This window comes from Poecilia reticulata, chromosome 22, assembly GCF_904066995.2.
Source record: "Poecilia reticulata chromosome 22, P_reticulata-male-v2, whole genome shotgun sequence".
NCBI lineage: Eukaryota > Metazoa > Chordata > Actinopteri > Cyprinodontiformes > Poeciliidae > Poecilia > Poecilia reticulata.
In genome coordinates, this window is record NC_088851.1 from 539,762 (window position 1) to 561,505 (window position 21,744).

The 21,744-nt window shown below is 40.7% G+C and overlaps 1 protein-coding gene across 4 annotated transcripts in view; it reads right to left on the reverse strand.

Annotated features, from left to right (window-relative positions):
• LOC103458073 (uncharacterized) overlaps positions 1-21,744 on the reverse strand; it is an 85,810-nt gene that overhangs the window by 29,116 nt on the left and 34,950 nt on the right. For all 4 annotated transcript variants that reach the window (XR_014085759.1, XM_008398627.3, XM_008398626.3 and 1 more), the window contains exon 15: positions 19,824-19,959. Coding sequence is in view for 3 of the 4 variants with exons in the window: in XM_008398627.3 (XP_008396849.1) it covers positions 19,824-19,959 (136 nt within the window). In the remaining variant the exon portion in view is untranslated. The remainder of the gene's footprint in view (positions 1-19,823; positions 19,960-21,744) is intronic.

Consider the following 21,744-nt stretch of genomic DNA (forward strand, 5'->3'; position numbering starts at 1 on the left):
AATAACAAACCTTTAATGACTAAATCTAACATTATGCTTTTAAATTATACTGAATAAACATTTTTCACAGTATTTCCTAACAGGGTGGAACTTTAAGCTTAACATATACAGGTTTAACATATTTAAGATAAGAAAAAGTACAGAGATGGTGACAGTTGAAGCTCGCTTTGTTTTCCATGTTTGAATTCACATCAGAACCAATTGATGTCACTTACATTAAATGGTTTTTGTGGAATTTCAGACATTTTGAAGGCAGAAATGAAACATAATAACATTGTGGAAAGTTAGTACTGGGACATGTATAATATTAAGAAAATATCAAATGTGAAAATAGTTTCAGTAGATTAAATTGCATATTAAAATAAGGTGTAGTCCAGTCAACCAACTTATTGAAAAAAACATAAATATATATATATATATATATATATTACAGTTTAAATGTCATGAGGAAATCTATTACGCTGCACTGGGGACACATGAAATTGAACATGTCAGTCAACAAAAAGGTGTGTAAAAAACAAAATAATATTTAAAAGGCATTTTGTTTATATTTGAATAATGGCAAACATCTCAATTCATCCATCCATCCATTTTTCTGCACCCTTGTCCCTTAGTGGGCAGGGGAGGGTTGCTGGTGCCCATCTCCAGCTGGCGTGAAAACATCTAAATGTATAATTAAAATACTTTGTTGTACATATTTGGCACATTTTAGAAAAAATAATTGTAAGCAAAACATGGGGACATGGAATGTTGCCACAAAAAAAGAATCAACTTACATTTTTTTAAATAAATCTTATCACGTTTTGAACTCATGACCAAATCTGCCGCATTTTTAACAAAATTATAACTGTTATATGTCATGAACAATCTTTTAAATTGAACACAATTCCTCAATATTTTAATTGAACTTTGCCAAGACACTGCCATGTTGCCACTGAGATCTGGTATTGGTTTCCTTATTAGTGAGAAGACTGGCATTGCATGCAGTTCACCAGTACTCCATAATGTGGTGTGTAACTTGAAAGTGCAACTGTGAGTGCATCTTTCAGATGTGCATCAGTGAGGCATGTTCTGTGTTTGTTCTTGATGAAGTTCATGTCAGGAAACGCTGATTCACAGAGATAGGTTGAACTAAACAGGCTGGTAACCTTCACAGCTGCTGTTCATACACTTCTGCACCATCTATTTTACATGACTTTCATCACCAGCGTGATCTAGTTTTAAATTGTATGTTTTTGTTTTTAAGCTGTATGTTTTATTTTTTTTTATTATGTTGTGTTTTAATGTACAGCACTTTGTATCAGCTGTGGTTGTTTTAAAGTGATTTGTAAATAAAGTTGGTTTGGTTTGATTCCACTTAACCTACAGGGCTAAGTGGAATCAAGTTATAATGTAGCTGTCGCATTCAGTCTTCAGTTGTTTCAGTGGCTACCTGTATTAGATGTGTGCAAGTTTTCCTGCCGTGTTGCCCATTCTGGACTGTGTTTGAGCTTCTTTTTATTAAATTATAATAAACATCATCATCATCATCACCTGGGTGTCAGTGTTCATCCTCACAATCAACCACAAATCATGACAGTTTAAGTTTTGGGAGAATGTATGTGCATCTGAACAGCTTGATTGATACTATCTTGTCACTTGTGTTGACATTAGCTGCATTGTGTTTACAGCAGCGCTCCCTGCTGCAGCCCACAACATCTCATGCAGATTAGCCAATGTAGAGATAAGATACAGCTGTTTGATTAACCTAGGGAGTGAAGTGAAGTCAAGTTATAATCCAATCTTTAGAGGATCACCACAGTCGATCATAGAAAATCTGGTGCAAATTGGATGAAGCCTGGTTGATTTAGAGATGATCGTAGACATGGCTAGCATTGCTATTTGCTAATAAGGCACGCCCACATGCTTCAGCTAGCAGCCAACATACACAGAGTTCATCATCATGTCATTTTATATCAATTTGCACAGCACTGAACCCATTTGAGTCAGAGTAAAAGAAAGACTTCCGGCAGACAAAAACAGGTGACTTCCTGTTGGAGGGGGGCGTGGCTAAGGTGATGTAATCATATGACCTTGTGAATGTGATCAAGGCTGGCCAATAATGAGAAATGGAAAGTCTGATGAAGTTGTCACTTTTCCTGTAGAAGTTATTGCATTTTAGTATTTCATGGCACAAAGCCAAAGTTTGACACTTAGCCACGCCCACATGCTTTGATGTACGAGAATTCTTTTGATAAGTTTTCATCTTCAATGTCGTAAGTGTGTGCTGAGCGAGTTTGAAGTCTGTATCTCAAAAGCTGTAGGAGGAGTTCGATCAGATGCGACATCTATGAAAACCGGAAATGGCGGCTTTGATCCAAAATGGCCGACTTCCTGTTGGGTTTGGACCATGGCTCCAAGAGACATTTTTGTACATCCTGACAAGATACACATGGGTGTCAAGTTTCATAATTCTAGGTTAAAGCATGGCTTGGGGCTGATGATTTTAACTCTTCTAGGGGGCGCTGTTGAGACATTAGGACACGCCCACCAAATATTGCACTGGATTACTATCCGGAGTTGGATAAGGATCCATCTCAGTGAGTTTGGTGCAGCTGGACTCACAATTGTGGAATTAACAGCCAAACGTATGGACACGTTGTTACAGGTATATTCGCCACGCCGCCACGCCCACTTGCTTCCTCCAAAACAAACAGCGTTGGAAACCATAAGACACCAACATGTCTTCTGTCTGTGGACACAGTTTCATGTTGATTAGGTTAAAGAGGTTAGATAGGGACCGATCACAATAAAACATGACACTTCCTGTTCTAAGGGGGCGTGGCTTATGTGATCTCAAAATTTCACAATTGGGTCTTGTAGGGCATCCAAAGGTGATCACACACAGAAAGGTTGGTGGCTCTGTGAGTTTCTTTGTAGGAGATATAACTGTTTATTATTTTATGGTGAGTCAGTGAACTTTGACCCCTGGTACGACCCCTTCAGCATGCTCGAAAACTCACGAATTTGATAACCTTTATTCGGGCATGCCTTCTGAACCAACTGACCAAGTTTGAAGCCGATCCATCAAAAGTCCTAGGAGGAGTTCGATCAAATGCGAAGGCTATAAACGGCCAAAATGGGGTGAAATTTGCAAATTCAATCCAAAATGGCCGACTTCCTGTTTGACATACACTATGAGAACAATTATAAATTCTGAGTGGCTTGGGGAGTTCTACAAGTGTACCAAATTTCAAGTCTCTACAATAAAGTAAGTGAATAGGAAAGGGTCTGTTGAAATTATCTAGGGGGCGCTGTTGAGCCATTTTTTTTGCGATTTTTGCGCGGACCTTAAAATACGTAAATTTTTCACAGTCTCTATGGGCGTACAAATTTTGGTGAGTTTTTGAATATGTTAAAGGCCCCAAAAAGGCAATTCATTTGAGGCGAGAAAAATAAAAATTAAAGCTCCGCGGAGCCTCAAGCGGCCCGAGCAGCCAAGCGCCGCTCCGGCCTATAGCCACCGCGGGGACCCAGCACCGCCGCCCGCCTGCCACTGCGTACCCTTTCGCACAGTTGAGGCGCGCCTCCGCCAGGCAGTTCGAACCGTTAATTTCGGCATGGTTCCCTGAGGACACACCACAAATTTGGAGCAGATCGGTCAATGTAGAGAGGAGATATTGATGATGGGATAGTCTAGGGGGCGCTGTAGAGTAAAACCACAATTCAAAGCCGTTGGGCTCTTTAGCATTTAGCACAGGTCAAACGTATCCAGTTTGGTGCCAATCGGAAGATGCGTGTGTGATTCAGAGACAGTTGTATGCATATGGCGAAGGACAGACAGTTTGCCACGCCCCCATGAGTCAGAGTTCATCCTCACAGTTCATCATCAAGTGATATTATGTGAGGTGGTAGAAGATTAATTCCATATCTATTACTCAGTAAAAAGAAGACATACAGTAGAAAAAACAGATGAATTCCTGTTAAAAGTGGGCGGAGCTAAGGTTACGTCATCATCTGACCATGAGGGTTGGTCAGTAGTGAGACATAGGAAGTCTGAAGCAGCTGTGACCTTGTATGTGGAAGTTATGTCACTTTGATGTTTTATGGCGAATAGTCAGTTTGGCACTTAGCCACGCCCACATGCTTTGACATACAAAAATTCCTGTGATAACTTTAGACCTGTAATGTCTGAAGTCTCTGCTCACTGAGTTTGAAGTCTGTATGTCAAACGCTGTAGGAGGAGTTTGATCAAATACGACGTTTGTGAAAAACAGCAAATGGCGAATTTAATCCAAAATGGCCGACTTTCTGTTGGGTTTGGACCATGGCTCCAAGAGGCTTTTTTGTAGGTCCTGACACGATACACAAGTGTACCAAGTTTCATAATTCTAGGTTAAACAATGGCTTGGGGCTGATTATTTAAAATCTTCAAGGGGGCGCTGTTGATTCATTAGGCCACGCCCACAAAAAATCACACTGGTTTCCTGTCGAGGGCCCACAAGGATCAAACCTAGTGAGTTTGGTGCAGCTGGGCTTTAAACTGTGGAATTCAAGGCCAAACGTAAGGAGACGGCGTTAAAGGTCACTTCGCCACGCCGCCACGCCCACCTGCTGCATCCAAACCAAACGGGGTTGGACACCCTGACACACCAACATGTCTTCTGTCTGTCGACAGTGTTTCATGTTGATTAGGTCAAAGGGGTCAGATAGTGAACGTTCGCAGTAAAACATGACACTTCCTGTTCTAAGGGGGCGTGGCTTAGGTAATCTCAAAATTTCACAACTGGGTGTCGTAGGTCATCCAAAGGTGATCACACACAGAAAGTTTGGTGGCTCTGTGAGTTTATTTGTAAGAGATATAACAGTTTATTACATTCTGGTGAGTCGGTGAACTTTGACCCCTGGAACGACCCCTTCAGCATGCTCGAAAACTCACGAATTTGATAACTTTGAATCGGCCATGCCTTATGAACAATCTGACCGAGTTTGAAGCCGATCGATCGAAATCCCTAGGAGGAGTTCGATCAAATGCGACGTCTGTAAACGGCCAAAATGGGCTCAAAATCGGAACTTCAATCCAAAATGGCCGACTTCCTAGGACAGATGCACTATGACATTAATTGTAAATTCAGAGTGTCTTGGGGAGCTCTACAACTGTACCGAATTTCAAGTCTCTACGATAAAGTAAGTGAATAGAAAAGGGTCTTTTGAAAGTTGCTAGGGGGCGCCCTTGAGCCGTTTCTTGTGCGATTATTGCGAGGACCTTAAAATACGTAAATTTTCACCGGGCTCTATGCGGCCGCCAAGTTTGGTGAGTTTTTGAATATGATAAAGCCCCCAAAAAGCCAATTTACTTTACGGAAGAATAATAATAATAATAATAATTTACAGCACGATTACAATAGGCCTTCGCAGCGCTTAGCTGCTCGGGCCTAATTAAAGCTCCGCGGAGCCTCAAGCGGCCCGAGCAGCCAAGCGCCGCTCCGGCCTATAGCCACCGCGGGGACCCAGCACCGCCGCCCGCCTGCCACCGCGTACCCTTTCGCACAGTTGAGGCGTGCCTCCGCCAGGCAGTTCGCACCGTTCACTTCGGCATGGTTCCCTGAGGACACACCACAAATTTGGTGCAGATCGGTCGATGTAGAGAGGAGATATTTATTATGGGATAGTCTACGGGGCGCTGTAGAGTAAAATCACAATTCAAACCCGTTATGCTCTTTAACATTGAGCACAGGTCAAACGTATCCAGTTTTGTGCCAATCGGAAGATGCGTGTTTGATTCAGAGACAGTTCTATGCATATGGCGAAGGACAGACAGTTGGCCACGCCCCCATGAGTCAGAGTTCATTCTCACAGTTCATCATCAGGTTATATTATGTCAGGTGGTAGAAGATTAATTCCATATGTATTACTCTGTAAAAATAAGACATACAGTAGAAAAAACAGGTAACTTCCAGTCAAAAGTGGGCGGAGCTAAGGTTACGTCATCATCTGACCATGAAAATGTAATGAGGGTTGGTCAGTAGTGAGACATAGGAAGTCTGAAGCAGCTGTTACCTTGTATGTGGAAGTTATGTCACAGGAATTCAGCTGTAGAAAAAAACAGCTGAATTCCTGTTAAAAGTGGGCGGAGCTACGGTTGCGTCATCATCTGACCATGAGAATGTAATGAGGGTTGGTCAGTAGTGAGACATAGGAAGTCTGAAGCAGCTGTGACCTTGAATGTGGAAGTTATTTCACTTTGATGTTTTATGGCGAATAGTCAAAGTTTGGCACTTAGCCACGCCAACATGCTTTGACATACAAAAATTCCTGTGATAACTTTAGACCTTTAATGTCTGAACTCTCTGCTGACTGAGTTTGAAGTCTGTATGTCAAACGCTGTAGGAGGAGTTCAATCAAATACGACGTCTGTGATAAAATGCAAATGGCGAATTTAATCCAAAATGGCCGACTTTCTGTTGGGTTTGGACCATGGCTCCAAGAGGCTTTTTTGTAGGTCCTGACAAGATACACAAGTGTACCAAGTTTCATAATTCTAGGTTAAAGAATGGCTTGGGGCTGATTATTTAAAATCTTCAAGGGGGCGCTGTTGAGACATTAGGCCACGCCCACAAAAAATAACACTGGATTCCTGTCGAGGGGCCCACAAGGATCAAACCTAGTGAGTTTGGTGCAGCTGGGCTTTAAACTGTGGAATTCAAGGACAAACGTAATGAGACGGCGTTAAAGGTCACTTCGCCACGCCACCACGCCCACCTGCTGCATCCAAACCAAATGGGGTTGGACACCCTGACACACCAATATGTCTTCTGTCTGTGGACACAGTTTCATGTTGATTAGGTGAAAGGGGTCAGATAGTGAACGTTCGCAGTAAAACATGACACTTCCTGTTCTAAGGGGGCGTGGCTTAGGTAATCTCAAAATTTCACAACTGGGTGTTGTAGGTCATCCAAAGGTGTTCACACACAGAAAGTTTGGTGGCTCTGTGAGTTTATTTGTAAGAGATATAACAGTTTATTACATTCTGGTGAGTCGGTGAACTTTGACCCCTGGTACGACCCCTTCAGCATGCTCGAAAACTCACGAATTTGATAACTTTGAATCGGCCATGCCTTATGAACAATCTGACCAAGTTTGAAGCCGATCGATCGAAATCCCTAGGAGGAGTTCGATCAAATGCGACGTCTGTAAACGGCCAAAATGGGCTCAAAATCAGAACTTCAATCCAAAATGGCCGACTTCCTAGGATAGTTGCACTATGACATTAATTGTAAATTCTGAGTGTCTTGGGGAGCTCTACAAGTGTACCGAATTTCAAGTCTCTACGATAAAGTAAGTGAATAGAAAAGGGTATTTTGAAAGTTGCTAGGGGGCGCCCTTGAGCTGTTTCTTGTGCGATTATTGCGAGGACCTTAAAATACGTAAATTTTCACCGTGCTCTATGCGGCCGCCAAGTTTGGTGAGTTTTTGAATATGATAAAGCCCCCAAAAAGCCAATTTATTTTACGGAAGAATAAGAATAATTAAAGCTCCGCGGAGCATCGAGCGGCCCTCGCAGCCAAGCGCCGCTCGGCCTATAGCCACCGCGTGTTCCCAGCACCGCCTTCCCCCAGCCACCGCTGATGCTCTGACGGAGCAGCCGAACCCGCCCTCCTTGAATTTACTCAGTGTGTCATGTTTGGCTTTGCTCACAGACAATGCACAAAAGTATGTTGCTGTTTTGCTGCAGCGATTAGATCAGGGGTCACCAACCTTTTTGAAAATGAGAGCTACTTCATGGGTACCGTGTCATATAAAGGCTACCAGTTTGACACGCTGTTCTGAAATAACAAATTTACTCAGTTTTCTTTATACATTATCACTAATGATTAATGATTTTCATCTATGAAGAACCTATCACATTAATGATTTCTAACAATAATTAGCCATGAAAACTAGGTGGGAAACAGATATCAATATTCAGCACTTTATCTCTTTTAATCTCAGTGATTCGGTGATTCTTTTTTTTGCGGCAACATTTCGGCCTCAGGATTTTTGAAAAAAAGTATTGTTTTAGGTTTTGAATATTTTGTTACAACACTGACATGTTTAACAATAAGAAATTAATAATGGGTAAGCTGATGATTGGATAAATTAATAATTACATGTGTTTTTTTCACCATTGTCTCTGAATGTGTTCCATCCTGTTATGAACATTTACATATGGACCACAAATTGTTAAACATTTAAATTAAAAAAATAATGATTTTTTTTCTTAGAAAGAGTGTGTCCCTTTTACTATATAATGTTTTATTCTTGAAATTGTAACGCATCATGAAGTTACGAATAATTTATGACTGTATTGCAAAGAAAACACTGTTTTTTTTACTCATTATTACTGACAGCATTGAAAATATTGGTAATTTCAAAACCTTATACCAATATTTGCATTTATTGGACTTCAACTCCCAACATTGCTCAGAAAAATCCACAGTACTTAATGTTTCTTTAATAATATTTAATAAAAATGTGTGGAATGGAACATAACATGGTGGATTGTCCCATAACAGGGTGGAAAATATAAGTCTTATTCTAAAATCTGATGATTTTCATTATTAGTTGCAGGATTGGCTCTTTTAAGTCAAAGTATAGGTAGAGTATTTATCCTGGCTCTATTTGGAAAGAACATGTGATATCCCTGTAGTGGATTTTCCCATGACATGTACTCATTGTTCCCCTCACAGGAATCAATGGGGGTAACTAGTGAAATGAAAGCAGACAAATGGAATAAACATCTGATAATACCTCAGACTACTCTGCAACTCTATTCCATCATCTCAAAATTTTTTATTTGACTTAAAATTATTTCTTTTCACCCTAATTTCTAACTTATTTGGTTCATGAACATAACAGGGTGGAACTTTTCTAACTAATTTACCTGTAGCTCTTTTTGTGGTCAACATTTAGCTTGCTAACCTTCAACACAATAACAAACCTTAATGACTAAATCTAACATTATGTTTTTTTAAATTCTACTGAATAAACATTTCTCACAATCTTTCTTAACAGGGAGGAACATAACAGGATGGAACTTTCAAACTAATCTACCTTTAGCTCTTTATGTGGTCAACATTTAGCTAGCTAACCATCAACAGAATTACAAACCATTAACCCATGGGATTCAGTGTTCTAAATGGCCGTTTTTTATCAATTTTTGATTTTACCTTTATATTTCTTAATAAAAAACATGAATATTTCTTTATGTGCTATCATTTTTTTAGGACAACCTGAACTTTGTCAATTTACACATATTTTTGTCATTTGGACATACTGACATTGCATTTTGGGCCTAAAATCACACAAAAAAGAAAATTCGAGTAGAAAAAGTTTTTGTTTTTGTCCCTGTGAAACCCACAAATATGTATAACAATTAAGTTTTATGGTTTAGAATTCTAAAGTATACTCTATATTTCAAAATTAATATGTACAAATATAGCAAGCAACTCATGTATATTAAATTATTATCAATAAAATGTAGGTAATCCATTCGTTCCTGTGCTACAATTTACAAAATATCAAATCAAGATTCCAAAAAATGTATAACTTTCCTAAATATATTTAAATCCTGGCAATTACTTCTCCTGACAATTTTAACACACTATAAATTTCAAAATCAATATGTACAAATACAGGAAACAACTCCTGTTTAGAAGATTATCATCAACAAAATGTAGGTAATTCATTCATTTGTGCACAAACACATCACTTTGCATGGAAGGGGCACAGACAAAATATTGTTTTGCTTCCAATAGTCCTGAATACTGGGCAGTGAAACTAAAGACATATATATCAGTAGACCAAAAAAATGTACAGATCTTCCATTTCAATGTCATTCCATTTGTACTTTTTCCCTAATGTTTTTTTTGCTGCATTTTTGTTTGTGTTGAGGCAAATTGTTTTCACTGTGTCAGAGGCAAAATATAATAAAAAAAGATCTTTTGGACTATGAGAAGACAGGTTGTTTATTTGGACACCGGGTGTTCGCCGTGGCTGAAACCTGCTTACTCCCGGCACACTGTCAGGATCCTCCTCCGTCTTCCAGGGATCACTGTGGGGGAGTGGCTCAGCAGCGTCACCTCTCGGTGATCGAGACCGCGCAGTTGCACAGCGCCGCCAACTTCTCAGTTTCAATCTTTGCTTAGCTACGTTTGTCCCTATGTTTGTCCCTATGTTTGTCCCTACCTCATCTTCTTCCTGATACCCATGTTCTCTCTCTCTTCCTAATATGAATGACTGAATCGCTACATTGTCATCAGAATCCTCGCTGTCTGCTCCAGACTCAGACTGCGAGTTTCCCTCATCTTCGAGCTCAAAAAAGAGCTTTGCTGCCTGCTCCACATTCATTCTTCTCATCATTCTTTACAGAAAAAAACAAAATACAATGTCCGAAATACAAATTACGAGGTAGATTTTACTGATCGTCTGATATCACAACTATCTGTTGACGTGCCTCTCTTTTTTTCTGTTCTCTGTTCCCGCGGTACATTTTTTTTCTCTATTTTCGCGCTGTTACTTGCATAACAGCGCAAGTAATAGCGCTGTTATGCTGTTACTTGCGCTTCGTTTATCTGCAACAAAATGTGAACTCTTTATCAGTTGAATACGTGAGCTCGAGTGAGGGAATCTGTTATATTGTATTCTTTGTGTTGAGAGAGCGCTCCGTCTCACTGTGGAAAGGAGCGGGTTTTACAATTTCGCTAATTGAAACAAATATGGTTTACTAATTTAAGCATAACTCCGGTTTTACCTGGCCTATTAACACAATTTAAAAACTGTTGTGTAGTTTAACATGTGCACTTTAAACACCAGTAGAAAGTGAGACTGGGGGAGGCGGAGTCTTGCTGCTACGACACGCCAAATCAGACATGTAAAAAAAACTCGGATATGCGTCAATTGTCTCCGAAGGGTTAACCCTTTAATGACTTAATCTAACATTATGTTTTTTAAATTATACTGAATAAACATTTTTCACAGTATTTCCTAACAGGGTGGAACTTTAAGCTTAACATATACAGGTTTAACATATTTAAGATAAGAAAAAGTACAGAAATGGTGACAGTTGAAGCTCGCTTTGTTTTTCATGTTTGAATTCACATCAGAACCAATTGATGTCACTTACATTAAATGGTTTTTGTGGAATTTCAGACATTTTGAAGGCAGAAATGAAACATAATAACATTGTGGAAAGTTAGTACTGGGACATGTATAATATTAAGAAAATATCAAATGTGAAAATAGTTCCAGTAGATTAAATTGCATATTATAATAAGGTGTAGTCCAGTCAATCAACTTATTGAAGAAAAACATAAATATATATATATATATATATATATATATATATATATATATATATATATATATATATATATATTACAGTTTAAATGTCATGAGGAAACCTATTACGCTGCACTGGAGACACATGAAATTGAACATGTCAGTCAACAAAAAGGTGTGTAAAAAACAAAATAATATTTAAAAGGCATTTTGTTTATATTTGAATAATGGCAAACATCTCAATTCATCCATCCATCCATTTATCTGCACCCTTGTCCCTTAGTGGGCAGGGGAGGGTTGCTGGTGTCCATCTCCAGCTGGCATGAAAACATCTAAATGTATAATTAAAATACTTTGTTGTACATATTTGGCACATTTTACAAAAAATAATTGTAAGCAAAACATGGGGACATGGAATGTTGCCGCAAAAAAGAATCAGCTTACATTTTTTAAAATAAATCTTATCACATTTTGAACTGACAAAATCTGCTGCATTTTTCACAAAATTGTAACTGTTACATGTCATGAATACACTTTTAAATTGAACACAATTCCTCAATATTTTAATTAAACTTTGCCATAACACTGCCATGTTGCCACTGACATCTGGTATTGGTATCCTTATTAGTGAGAAGACTGGCATTGCATGCTGTTCACCAGTACTCCATAATCTTGTGTGTAACTTGAAACTGCAACCGTGAGTGCATCTTTTAGATGTGCATCAGTGAGACATGTTCTGTGTTTGTTCTTGATGAAGTTCATGTCAGAAAACACTGATTCACAGAGATCGGTTGAACCAAACAAGCTGGTAACCTTCATAGCTGCTGTGCATAAACAACAGCACCATCAATTTTACTTGGCTTTCCACACCAGAGGGATCTAGTTTTAAATTGTATGTTTTGGTTTTTAAGCTGTATGTTTTAATTTTTTTAATAATATTGTGTTTTAATGTACAGCACTTTGTATCAGCTGTGGTTGTTTTAAAGTGCTTTGTAAATAAAGTTGGTTTGGTTTGGTTTGATTCCACTTAACTTACAGGGCTAAGTGGAATCAAGTTATAATGTAGCTGTCACATTCAGTCTTCAGTTGTTTCAGTGGCTACCTGTATTAGCTGTGTGCAAGATTTCCTGCTGTGTTGCCCGTACTGGACTGTGTTTGAGCTTCTCTTTATTAAATTATAATAAACATCATCATCATCACCTGGGTCTCAGTGTTCATCCTCACCACCAACAACTACAAATCATGGCAGTTTAAGTTTTGGGAGAATGTTTGTGCATCTGAACAGCTTTATTGATACTTTATCTTTTCACTTGTGTTGACATTAGCTACATTATGTTTACAGCAGTTCTCCCTGCTGCAGCCTGCAACATCTCATGCAGATTGGCCAATGTATAGAGGAGATACAGCTATTTCATTAATCAAAAGGGTGCAGTGGAGTCAAGTTATAATCTAATCTTTAGAGGATCACCACAGTCGATCATAGAAAATCTGGTGCAAATTGGATGAAGCCTGTTGATTTAGAGATGATCGTAGACATGGCTAGCATTGCTATTTGCTAATAAGGCATGCCCACATGCTTCAGCTAGCAGCCAACATACTCAGAGTTCATCATCATCATGTCATTTTATATCAATTAGCACAGCACTGAACCCATTTGAGTCAGAGTAAAAGACTTCCGGCAGACAAAAACAGGTGACTTCCTGTTGGAGGGGGGCGTGGCTAAGGTGATGTCATCATATGACCTTGTGAATGTGATCAAGGCTGGCCAATAATGAGACATGGAAAGTCTGATGAAGTTGTCACTTTTCCTGTACAAGTTATTGCATTTTAGTATTTCATGGCACAAAGCCAAAGTTTGACACTTAGCCACGCCCACATGCTTTGATGTACGACAATTCTTTTGATAACTTTTCATCTTCAATGTCTTAAGTGTGTGCTGAGCGAGTTTGAAGTCTGTATCTCAAAAGCTGTAGGAGGAGTTCGATCAGATGCGACGTCTATGAAAAACCGGAAATGGCGGCTTTGATCCAAAATGGCCGACTTCCTGTTGGGTTTGGACCATGGCTCCAAGAGACTTTTTTGTACATCCTGACAAGATACACATGTGTACCAAGTTTCATAATTCTAGGTTAAAGCATGGCTTGGGGCTGATGATTTAAACTCTTCTAGGGGGCGCTGTTGAGACATTAGGCCACGCCCACCAAATATTGCACTGGATTACTGTCCGGAGTTGGATAAGGATCCATCTCAGTGAGTTTGGTGCAGCTGGACTCAAAATTGTGGAATACAGAGCCAAACGTAAGGACAGGTATATTCGCCACGCCGCCACGCCCACCTGCTGCATCCAAACCAAACGGGGTTGGACACCCTGACACACCAACATGTCTTCTGTTTGTGGACACAGTTTCATGTTGATTATGTTAAAGAGGACAGATAGGGACCGATCACAATAAAACATGACACTTCCTGTTCTAAGGGGGCGTGGCTTAGGTAATCTCAAAATTTCACAACTGGGTGTCGTAGGTCATCCAAAGGTGATCACACACAGAGAGTTTGGTAGCTCTATGAGTTTCTTTGTAGGATATATAATTGTTAATTATTTTATGGTGAGTCAGTGAACTTTGACCCCTGGTATCACCCCTTCAGCATGCATGAAAACTCACCGTTTTGATAACTTTTAATCGGGCATGCCTTATGAACCAACTGACCAAGTTTGAAGCCGATCCATCAAAAGCCCTAGGAGGAGTTCGATCAAATGCGACGTGTGTAAACGGCCAAAATGGGGTGAAATTTGCAAATTCAATCCAAAATGGCCGACTTCCTGTTTGACATACACTATGAGAACAATTATAAATTCTGAGTGGCTTGGGGAGCTCTACAAGTGTACCAAATTTCAAGTCTCTACAATAAAGTAACTGAATAGGAAAGGGTCTTTTGAAATTTTCTAGGGGGCGCCGTTGAGCCAATTTTTTTGCGATTTTTGCGCGGACCTTAAAATACGTAAATTTTTCACAGTCTCTATGGGCCTACCAATTTTGGTGAGTTTTTGAATATGTTAAAGCCCCCAAAAAGGCAATTCATTTGACAGAAGAAAAATAATAAAAAAAAAAAAAAAATAATAAACATTTGAAAAACAATAGGCCTTCGCAGCGCTTAGCTGCTCGGGCCTAATAATTTACAGCACGATTACAATAGGCCTTCGCAGCGCTTAGCTGCTCGGGCCTAATAATTTACAGCACGATTACAATAGGCCTTCGCAGCGCTTAGCTGCTCGGGCCTAATAATAAACAGCACGATTACAATAGGCCTTCGCAGCGCTTAGCTGCTCGGGCCTAATTATGTGATTGGTATCGGTGATCGGCCCTCATGGGTGATCGGTATCGGCAGGCAAAAACCTGATCGGCACATCTCTAGTGAGCTGCGTAATTGTGGAGCGTTTTGGATCTGATGGAGAACATCGCTAATGGAAGGATTCAGAGAGAGTGTTTGTTCAGAGACCATATTGATCTGATGGGAAATGTTGGTGATGGTTTATTATCGTTTAGATTAATCCAGACTGATCATCCTGGAGCTCTGAGCAGAACTTAAAGAAGGAGCTGTGGGATACCAGTGCCGGTGCAACTGGAGCTATCGACAGGGTGAGACAGTCATCTTTCAGTTGAGCCATGCCAGCTTTGTGAATGCGCCTTTATGAACAGAAAGCATCTCCATTCTATACATTTGCAAGTTATACACACGTTTCCTCCATTTAATAAAAAGTCCACACCCCCTTCTCACTGCAAAGAAATCTATGGCACTCTGTCTTTCTTTAAATCCCGGCTGAACCCTAAGAAGAGCTGTTCAAATGCTTTGCTGTTTGAACAGCTCTTTTTTGTTGTTTTTTTTGTCTATTTTGAAGTTTTTCTTTAAAAAATTTTCTTTTTGTTTTTGTGCCTGGACAGCACATTTTAAGTAAAATATATAATAACCATTATTATAAATACTTACACTGCTAAAAGCAATGACCATTGCCAAGGTTACTGCTTTGCGTGGAGACAGCCATATTTATAATTTACATATGATTTATGGGTGGCGACAGGGCTGACCAGAAGCTGCATTCTATTTCCCACAAATTAGGATGTATAAAGGAAAGGTGTGCAGGTATGTGCGTAGGCATGGTTGTATACATCTAATTATTTTTGGGCACTGGTCTTTTCACAATTTGTCCGTACACCAGTTTTTAGTGTGAAAGCTGCACACTCTTTTACACATGAAGCCCCAGAGCAGGTGAAGCAGCAGAGAGTCCTGGGTAACACTTTATTTGAAGGGGTGTGAATAAGACTGTCATGACACTGTCATCAACATGACATAACACCTGTTATGAACATCAGTTAAGTCTTCATGAATATTTATGACTGTTGTCATAAAGCGTCATTTGGTAAATCATGACACTTTTAATAAAAAGTTGACATTATTCTAAATGTCTTTGTTATGACCACGTGACATTAACCAAGAATTTATAACTTGTCATGAATGTAATAACAGTTGAATTTATTGGCTTATAAGGCTTATATCCTTATAAGACAGCATTAACAAGTCATGAACATTTCCAGTTACCTCAAGTTAAGTGGACTACACTTGATGTAACTGGAAATGTTCATGACTCTGTCATTAAAGCGAGAGTAATGACACTCAATGACATCTTCATTACTAGTTTACTGTGATACACTTTAACAGAGGAGGATAATGTCACAATTATAAAGGTCTCATGACAAAAGGTATGTGTAACAACAAGTGACTTAATGCTGTTGTAACCCGTGTTAATTTAACAAATATGAATTATAGCCTGTAATACACTACATTGCCGATAGGTGGCAGTAAAAGATTTCAAGTAGTCTAAAACTACATTAATATGCTGCAGAATATAGTCTAGAATAACCAGAAGGAGAAACGGGGAAAAATGTTTTGTGGTCATTTTATTTGTCAATCTTTGTTTTATTTTCAATATTTTTCAATAATTAGTTTAATCGATGGTTGATTTTTGATTCCTGTGTACCCGGACCCGGAAGAACTTTGTTTTTGATGTTACATTTATTTGTTTTCTTGATGCGAATCTCCGGTGAGTTCTGTGCTATAATTAACTTCGTTATCTATTGATTAGCCACAATATTTTGTTATATTGTAAAAAAGTTAAACACCAGAGTTATATTGTAATTTCATTTTATAGTTCAATGTTGAAAGAAAAAAAAAACAATCGGAGATACTTGTTCATGGGCAAGAATGCATGTTCACACATGATATTTTGTATGTGAATTAGCAATGCTAACTCAGAAAGGCTATTCTGCTAATATTGCGCCTTTTTTTCCTTTGGAATACTGATACTGATACTGATGAAGTATCTAGAGGCAGTGAGTTATTTATTCCACTGTACGGGATTGAAGAATGCTAGAAAAAGATGTCAATTCAGTGAATATTAGGTTGTGATGTTTTGTTGAGCTAAAAGACTAAATTGGTTATCGCAGCTGGAAATCATTTTATCTACATGGAGTGAAAGATAGACTTTCACTGAAGTGATTTAGAATGGTGTATCACACTATAGTAAAATACATTTCTGCTATATGCAGGTTGTTTTTTTGTGTTGAGAGACATCGCCTGAAGAACAGCGAGCCAGGATCCAAAAGAGCAGATTGACATTGTGACTACTACGACGTCAAAGAAGAACCTTCTTCTGTTCCACTTGATCGGTGGGACACATATTAACACTACCCGGGTAGCTACTATCGGAGCTGCGGCCGCAAGGTTGTTGGTGCCTGTCGCGGCGGCAACCCTCGAACCCGTTGGTGGACACGTTTGGTGAGGGATGCTGTCAAGCTGAAGGAGTCCTACTGGGCTGTTTTGGCCTGTGGGACTCCAGAAGCAGCTGATGGGTTCCAGCAGGCGAAGCGGCATGCGGCTCGGGTTGTCGCTGAGGCAAAAGCTCGGGCGTGGGAGGAGTTTGGAGAGGCCATGGAGACAGACTTCCGTACAGCTTTGAGGCGATTCTGGTCCACCATCCGGCGTCTCAGGAGGGGGAAGCAGTGCAGCACCAACACTGTTTATAGTGGGGATGGTGCGCTGCTCACCTCAACTCGGGACGTTGTGGGCGGAATACTTCGAAGACCTCCTCAATCCCACCAACATGCCTTCTGTTGAGGAAGCTGAGCATGGGGACTCTCAGTTGGGCTCTCCAATCTCTGGGGACGAGGTCGCTGAGGTGGTCAAAAAGCTCCTCGGTGGCAGGGCCCCGGGGGTGGATGAGATCCGCCCGGAGTTCCTTAAGGCTCTGGATGTTGCAGGGTTGTGTTAGCTAACGCGACTCTGCAATATCGCATGGACATCGGGGGCAGTTCCCCTGGACTGGCAGACTGGGGTGGTGGTCCCCCTGTTTAAAAAGGGGGACCGGAGGGTGTGCTCCAATTACAGGGGGGTCACACTCTTAAGCCTCCCTGGTAAGGTCTATTCAGGGGTCCTGGAGAGGAGGGTCCGTCGGATAGTCGAACCTCGGATTCAGGAAGAGCAGTGTGGTTTTCGTCCTGGTCGTGGAACACTGGACCAGCTCTACACCCTCAGCAGGGTCCTGGAGGGTTCTGGGAGTTCGCCCAACCAGTCTACATGTGTTTTGTGGACTTGGAGAAGGCGCTCGACCGTGTCCCTCGGGGGGCCCTGTGGGGGGTTCTCCAGGAGTATGGGGTACCGGGCCCTTTGATACGGGCTGTCAGGTCCCTGTATGACCGGTGTCAGAGTCTGGTCCGCATTGCCGGCAGTAAGTTGGGCTCGTTTCCGGTGAGAGTTGGACTCCGCCAAGGCTGCCCTTTGTCACCGATTCTGTTCATTACTTTTATGGACAGAATTTCTAGGCGCAGCCGAGGTGTTGAGGGGATCCGTTTTGGTGGCCTTAGGATCGCATCTCTGCTTTTTGCGGATGATGTGGTCCTGTTGGCTTCATCGGAACGTGATCTGCAGCTCTCACTGGAGCGGTTCGCAGCCGGGATGAGGCTCAGTGCCTCCAAATCCGAGGTCATGGTCTTGAGCCGGAAAAGGGTAGAGTGCCTTCTCCGGGTCAGGGGGGTCGTCCTGCCTCAAGTGGAGGAGTTTAAGTATCTGGGGATCTTGTTCACGAATGAGGGAAGAAGGGAGCGGGAGATCGACAGGCAGATTGGGGCAGCGTCTACTGTGAAGCGGGCGCTGTACCGGTCCGTCGTGGTGAAGAGAGAGCTGAGCCAAAAAGCGAAGCTCTCAATTTACCGGTCGATCTACGTTCTCACCCTCATCTATGGTCATGAGCTTTGGGTCATGACCGAAAGAACGAGATCACGGGTACAAGCGGCCGAAATGGGTTTCCTCCGCAGGGTGGCTGGGCTCTCCCTTAGAGAGAGAAGCTCGGTCATCCGGGAGGGACTCAGAGTAGAGCCGCTGCTCCTCCACGTCGAGAGGAGCCAGTTGAGGTGGTTCGGGCATCTGGTCAGGATGTCTCCTGGACGCCTCCCTGATGAGGTGTTCCAGGCACGTCCCACTGGGAGGAGGCCTCGGGGAAGACCCAGGACACGCTGGAGGGATTACATCTCTCGGCTGGCCTGGGAACGCCTTGGGATTCCCCTGGAGGAGCTGGAAGAAGTGGCTGGGGAGGGAAGTCTGGGCCTCCCTTCTGAAGCTGCTGCCCCCGCGACCCGACCCCGGATGAAGTGGAAGAAAATGGATGGATGGGTAGCAACATATAACATTCAGATCTGAAAACTGAACTGAACTGAAAAAAAATGAAAGACTTTTGAACTTGACTGACTTGACTTAGGACTACTAAAAGAAAACATTGACTATTTTGTTCTGTGTCATTATTGTCAAAATGTGTAATAAATGTGTTTGTTCAACACATTGTTTCCCTTGCTCCTCCTGAGTTGAACCTAGTTCTGATGCGCTATCTAATTGTAAAGATTCAAAGTCACTGATTCCTTTGTCACAGGTGACTTAACCAGATAAGTACAAAGTCTTACACTGTCTTATAAGGATAACATTTTAAAATTAAATTTGCCTGTTATTACATACATGACAAGTTATAATGTCTTGCTTAATGTCACGTTGTCATAACAAAGACATTTTGAATAATTTCAACTTTGTATTAAAAGTGTCCTGATTTACCGAATCAGGTATGTCAGACATGACAGCTGTCATGACGGCATGATAGGTTTCATGTCAGTCTTATTCACCCCCTTCAAATAAAGTGTTACCGAATCCTCTGTACTTGTACTATGTAGTTTTCCTGGAATCTTGGAATAAATCAACACAGAACTGTGTTTTGGACATTTTTTTAAAATTGTGTAAACCTGAAGCCTACACTGTATCAAGTTACATTAACTTTTAGTTTGATCATCTTGTTATTTGATTGACATGGTCAAATAGTCACTACACCTTTATTTTGTGTTCTTCTCATCACTGTAGCCATTCAGAGACCACTGCCCTGCTGTAGAATGTGTTGCTTGTTTTACTTTATCAAGGTGAATGAAGAAACCCACCATTGTCTCCACGGACTCCAGCGTATGCTCCTCCTCGACAACCCCATCTATACAGCCACTTTCATTATCATTATCACCGCCATCATACTCATCACCGTCATCATCATCATCATCATCACCATCATCACCATCACCACTGCAATTATGGAAAAAAAAGACAGTCAGATAACAGACACAAAACCAAAGTTCAAAGAAATATAATTATAATAATTTTTTCATGTTTACTATTTTTCCAACTAAGTCAATAAAATCAATTCAGTTTTCATGCATTATTGCTTAGCTTCAACATTCATGTGTGTTACATTTTTTGTACTTCTGCTAAGTTCAACTCATCTGGAAATTATGTTAAACATAAATATTTTGTCATTAGGTCCTTTAGTGACATTAAGCTGTTTGTGTTACATATGACTGCATATAATACAAACAGTGTTACGTACAGTGAGTCTACTGAACAGAAATATAAACACCCCATGTCAAGTATTGTTGCCATGTTGAGTTAACTGTAAATGAGTATTTGCTGACATTTTATTGTATAAAAGTAATATTTCTCTTGATTTGTGAATAATTTTTAATCCAACTTGCATAGTGAGCATAACTCAGTGAGTTGTTTTTTTACTCAGTGCATGGGTGAGGCATGTCCAGTGGGTGATCAGACAAAATGAGCAACAGCTGGACAATCCTTGGACTGGAGACAGTAAAAAGCCGCCCCAAAATGTCACATTTTGTCATAAGCCATTTACTCAGATGTCTCAAGTTATGTCGGAGCGTGCCATTGTCATGTTGGATGCAGGGACGTCCAATAGATCAGTAGCTGTACGGCTCAATGTCCATTATCGGACTATAGGCCATTTAAGAGTTTGTTTCCAACAGACTGGCCTTACTGCAAATTGACCTCATCCTCATCAGCCACGTGTGACCACTCCAGCACAAGATCGCCACATCCGGCTCGTCCATCTGTGGGATCAGCTAAGACCAGTGACACACACAGTTGATGAGACTATTGGTCTGCACAACACACACATCACATGTCAAACTGACTGTAACCGCCTACGAGAAGCCAACTTGGACAAAATCAAATTCCTCAACCTGACCCCTATCATGTTCAAAGGACTGTCTATCTGCTACAAATGGCCATACCACGATGTTATCATTGTGGTATGGCCACAATACCACAATGTTGTGGTATTGTGGCCATATGAAGATCAGTAATTACTGGAAATATATTTTGAGTTTCTGTATCTATTGTGTAACCCAAATGTTCATAAAACTCTTATATTTGTCATGGGTGTTTATAGTTTTGTTTAGTGTAAGTAGCATGGCTACATACATGACAAGGTCATCTAATTCATTTTTAAGGGGTGCCACCCTGGTATCATTCCTGACAGGTAGCTTTTTATTGAATTAGTTTTTATATAATCAGGCAATAAACGGTAATGCATTTGGTCAAATGAATGACAAAAATATATTATTTTCCTTTCACAAAAGACCATCCACATAATGTCATGGTTCAGTTTTGCATTTTCAAAAACAAAGACAAATCCCTTTCCCACAAAATATGACTGTTATTCTTCCCCAAAATTCACAGGCAGGCAATGGCTCCCGTGCAAAATTCTGCCCCATAACGAGAGAGGTAATGTTATGAAAGTATCTCACAAAGAGGCAGAACCAAGTATCAGTTTTTTTGGTTTTTTTAATCACCTACAGAGAAACTTTTGACTCGGTAACGTCACAGGCTTACAAGACCTTTGGTTCAACACGTCAGAGCTGCTGGAACACAGGAGCAAACGTATTTTTATTTTGTGTGAATTTTTATCAATCCCACAAGGAAGGTAACCACCCAGCGGAACAGAGGTTCAGCAAGGAAACACTGTTACTCCTCTGTATTGTATGTACTGCATGTCAATCCGCTAAGGAGCACTAG